This window comes from Macrobrachium rosenbergii, chromosome 45 (genome assembly GCF_040412425.1).
Source record: "Macrobrachium rosenbergii isolate ZJJX-2024 chromosome 45, ASM4041242v1, whole genome shotgun sequence".
Lineage (NCBI taxonomy): Eukaryota > Metazoa > Arthropoda > Malacostraca > Decapoda > Palaemonidae > Macrobrachium > Macrobrachium rosenbergii.
In genome coordinates, this window is record NC_089785.1 from 21,977,707 (window position 1) to 21,982,706 (window position 5,000).

The 5,000-nt window shown below is 39.3% G+C and overlaps 1 protein-coding gene across 1 annotated transcript in view; it reads left to right on the top strand.

The window, feature by feature from the left end:
• LOC136829966 (transducin-like enhancer protein 4) overlaps positions 1 to 5,000 on the top strand; it is a 162,110-nt gene that overhangs the window by 143,107 nt on the left and 14,003 nt on the right. The window contains exons 14-15 of the mRNA XM_067089141.1: positions 732 to 1,094; positions 2,230 to 2,479. Of these exons, the coding sequence (XP_066945242.1) occupies positions 732 to 1,094; positions 2,230 to 2,479 (613 nt within the window). The remainder of the gene's footprint in view (positions 1 to 731; positions 1,095 to 2,229; positions 2,480 to 5,000) is intronic.

The window sequence follows — 5,000 nt, forward strand, 5'->3', positions numbered from 1 at the left end:
AGTATGATGGTTGGAGTATTATTCATACTTATAATAAACTGTATATTTGAAGACTGTTTATGATTTATATTTGAATACTGGAACTTGTGGGTTAATGAAAGCTTAGTAACACTGGCTTTATTTATTATTATTATTATTTTTTTTTTTTTTTGCTCTTAAATGTACCCAATTGCTTTTGTTCGTTATGTGATACATTTCACTAAATTTTTTCCAGCGATTCTTTATACAATCCTAATTTATCTTCATGTATATTTTTATTTTTTATTATGTATATACAGTATATTATATATATATATATATATATATATATATATATATATATATATATATATATAATATATATACAGTATATGTATGTATGTGTATATATATATACATGTATGTATGCATGTATACATATCTGTTTGCTCGTGTGCTTCTTTCCAATTATTCTTAAGCTTCAGTAAGATGTAAGTTATCTTCACAGTTTAAATAATTCATTTAATTTTTAGCATAATTATATATAATTATATATATTGCTTGTGTGCTTTCTTCAACTTATTTTTAAGCTCAAATAAGTTTTAAGTTAATTATAAGTTAATTTCATTTTTGCAATTAATGAATTTGATTTTAAATTCAGCTCTAAATAATTTAGGAAGTTAAATTAGACTTCGGATAATTTTAGGCTATGAATTATTATTATTATTATTATTATTATTATTATTATTATTATTATTATTATTATTCCTCAGCCCCCGAAGTTCCGGCAGCTCGTCCTCGACGCCCCAGGCGCGGAAGGAGGAGAAACCCGCCACGCCCAACTCCAAGACGCCCACGCCCACCTCCTCGGGCTCCAGCGCCGTCAAACCCGTGGGCAAGGCGGCGCCCTTGCCAGGCGTCGGCTCCTACCCGCCAGGCTACCCGATCCCCGAAGCTGCTGCCGCCGCTGCCGCTGCCGCCGCCGCCGCCGCCGCCGCTGCCGCTGCCGCAGCAGGTTCGGCCGCGCCTTATCCGCCGTACCCGAGGCCCCCCGCCCACCCGCAAGCGACGCCGCCCTCGTCGCTGGATATGCACGTGCGCGCGCCCTCTCTACACCCGCTGCAGGGTGGCAAGCCGTGAGTACCTCCCACTTCCCCTCCTGATTCGTGACTTTAACAAAAAACCAAAAAAAAAAAAAAATATATATATAAAAAACAACACAAAAAAAGTGCCAATCAAGTGCCTGTTCAATCATAAAAAAATATATATATAAAAAAGTGCTACAACTACAACTACAACATCATAAAAAAAAAATATTCTACATCATGCAGTGGTTCTTCTCAAGTGGTTCTCTGTTCATCATGTTATAGACTTCGAGTAAAGGACTAATGAAATAGATGACAATAAAACAATACAACAGAGAGAGATAGAGAGAGAGATAGAGATATATATATATAAACATATATATATATAAAATATATCTCAGTGCAATATCAGGATATAATGGCTTTGTACATTTGTGAATGTCCATTTTTTTTTCCTCATAGTTTGCCATTTTCTCATGATTTGTCTAACTTTTTTTTTTTCATTTTCTTAATTTAATTTTTTTTCTTATTTTTTTTCTTGCTCGTCCTTCTTTGTTCTCCGTCTCTATGTCAATGGACACTGACCAACAACTCCTGTGACTGTTTTCTTTATTTGCCAAAAAAAAAAAAAGATTCAAAAGATCCAGTTTTCCAAAACGTAACAAAATTTAAATTTGGGTTTTTTATTTCCAAAGCTGTGACGGTTTTAAGTCACCCCCAAAAAAGTCTCAGAATACATCAAGAATTTTCTTTTTCCAATGAGTCTCTTTGTTGGGAGTAACCGCAGTATATAAGCAGTCCATTTGCTTTTTGAGTTCTCAAAGGTTTTGGAGGGCAAACTATTTTCAAAAGTGATTCATGTTAAAGAGATTTGAGAGAGAGATGTTTAAAGAGATCTCAAGAACTTCCTCGTAAGAACGTACAACACTTTTATTCTCAAGTGTACAACAGCCTCGGGACAGTGGGAGTGTGCTTGATGTATAGACACCCAATTTTCATTTAAAGTAAAACAACAACAGCAACTCAAAGATGAGAGAGAGAGAGTGAGAGAGAGAGAGATATATCATCAGTCTATAAAACATTAAACAAAGAGTAAAAAAAATCACCAAAAACTCCCACCCAAACTGAAAGAGAGATGGACTGACTCCTGGATGCGTGTGTCTTCTCTTTTCTTCCGTTGGCGCAGGGCGTACAGTTTCCACGTCAACGGCGAAGGGCAGCTGGCTCCCGTGCCGTTCCCTCCAGACGCCCTGCTGGCTCCCGGCATCCCTCGTCACGCCCGTCAGATCAACACGCTGCACCACGGCGAAGTGGTCTGCGCCGTCACCATCAGCAACCCCACCAAGTACGTGTACACCGGGGGAAAAGGTTGCGTCAAAGTCTGGGACATCAGTCAGCCTGGATCCAAGAGCCCCGTCTCCCAGCTGGATTGCTTGGTGAGTACAGTTCCAGGAGTTTCTTCTTGCTTTTATTTTTTTTTTCTCCCCCTCCCCGACCTCCTATGTGTTGAGTAGCGAGTTTCCAGGAGTGTCCTGAATTGTCGTTTTCTCCTCTCCTCCCCTGTGTTGAGTTGTGAGTTTCCAGGTTCCAGTTTCCAGGAGGTTCTTCCTGCTTGTTTGTTTCCTTCCCGACCTACTATGTGTTGAGTAGCGAGTTTCCAGGAGTTTCCTGAATTTTTGTTTTCTCCTGTCCTCTCCTGTGTTGAGTTGTGAGTTTCCAGGTTCCAGTTTCCAGGAGTTTCTTCTTGCTTCTATTTTTTTCTCCCCTACCTCCTATGTGTTGAATAGCGAGTTTCCAGGAGTTTCCTGAATTTTTGTTTTCTCCTCTCCTCCCCTGTGTTGAATAGTGAGTTTCCAGGTTCCAGTTTCCAGGAGTTTCTTCCTGCTCCCCCTCCCCACGTGTTGAGTAGTAAGTTTCCAGAAGTTTCTTCCTGCTCTTTTTTTCTCCCGCTGTGTTCAATAGTGAGTTTCCAGGAGTTCCCCTTTTTTCTGTTTGTGGTGGGGAGTTGCTTTCCAGGTTCCAGTTTCCATGAGTTTCTTCCTGCTTTTTTCGCTTCCTCCACCGACCCCCTCAGTGAGTTTCCAGGTCCCAGCTTCCAGGATTTCCCTTTTTTCTTTCTCCCTTGTGTTGAGTATTGAGTTTCCAGGTTCCAGTGTCCAGGAGTCCTGCATTTTTGTTTTCTTCTCCTGTGTTGAGTAGTGAGTTTCCATGCTCCAGTTTCTATGAATTTCATCCTGGTTTTTTTTTTTTTTTTTTTTTTTTCCTTCCTCCCCCTGTGCTGAGTAGTATGTTTCTAGGTTCCAGGTTCCAGGAGTTTCTTTCTGCTTTTTTTGTTTCCTCCTCCGACCCCCTGTGTGGTGAGTAGTGAGTTTCCAGGTTCCAGTTTCCAGGAGTCTCGCTATTCCGTCTCTTGCTTTGTTTGTTTTCCCCCGAACGTTTGTGTTTCCAGACTTCGTGTTATTTCCATGTTCCCTTCTATCTGATGTTTACGCTTCCAGAAATGGTAGAAATTGTGGTCTCTCTCTCTATTTTTCTCAGTGTTTATGCTTCCAGGAATTTTGGCCTCCGCCTCTTTCTGTTTTTTCCAAGTGTTTATGTTTCCAGAGATCCCACTACCCGTTCTCCTTGTTTTTCCACAAGCTTCCAGAAATTACATCACTGGTTGTGGCTTTTTCAAATGTTTCCAGAAACTCTGTTGCTGTTTTTTTCTTAATGCTTCCAGGAATCCAGTTATTCAATTCCTATTATTCCTGAGAATGTTTCTGGAAATCCTTCAGTTGATCTGTTGTTTCCAGACGTTCCGTGGAATCTCTTATCTATTGTCCAGTTTTCCTCACTTTTGAAATAATGCTTGCCTTCATTTTCCTATTTTCCCGAATATTTTAAAAGCATGACTTTTTGTTTTTTTGTCTTGTGTGAAAACTTACCATGGCTTCCAGAGTGTTAACTACCACTTAGCACCAGAACTGCTTGTGTGTGCGTGTGTGTGTGTGCGCGCGTACATGCGCAATGTTTATGTTTGTGCGAACTATTTTTCCATCAACTTTTCGGAAGTTTTTTTTTTTAAGTCGTCTTGTTTGAAGACTCAGAATTTAAAGGAATGGATACAATTTTGATCGCTGGAATCTCTTTTTTAATAATCGGTGCGTTTGCGAGATATCCAGTCATTTCATTGATATCTCGTCATGTGTGAGATATCTTGACCCACGTTAGATAACTCGTCATATGTGAGATATCTTGTCACAATGGAGACTCTTGTCAAGAGTGCGTTATTTTTATTTTCTCTCGCTTGTGTAGATATCTTGTCACATGTGTGATATCCAAGTCACGCCTGAGGTACCTTAACAACAAAGATAATTTGCCACATGTGAGCTATCCTGTCACCTGCTAAGATACTTGTCACATGTTTTAAGAAGTCTTATCACATGCTTAGATTATCTTGCCAGACGCATTAATAGAAAATCTTTGTGGATGTTTTTTTCTTCAAGAAAATATCTTGCCAGACATTTAGAACAAGTGAATGTTTTCTGTCTTAAGCAACAACTTCACGAAACACTTTTCTTAAGCAACGATTGCAATTTTATGTAAAGTGGCCTTTGCTTGTGTTAAAAGAATTTTTTATCTTTTATTTAAAAAAATTTTTTTTTTACGTTCATGCGTGTTTCACCTAGCTAATTACGAGGGCGCCTAAATATTTGTACGCTTTTCCGGGACGTAAATAAACGTGGTAGTTTGAGCTGTTGAAATTCAGATGGAGGAGGAGGAGGGAGGACCTTTTGATGTCGGCTCACATCAAAAGAGGGAAAACCGCCAAAACTTAATATGATGTGAAGAAACCGACTTTGGTCTCGTATATAAGAGCTGCTTTAATGGACTTGTTTTTGGAGAATAACTCAAAGTTTTCTTGAATGAAGTGGGTCTTGTAAATAAGATTATTCGGTTGACCTGATTTTCACG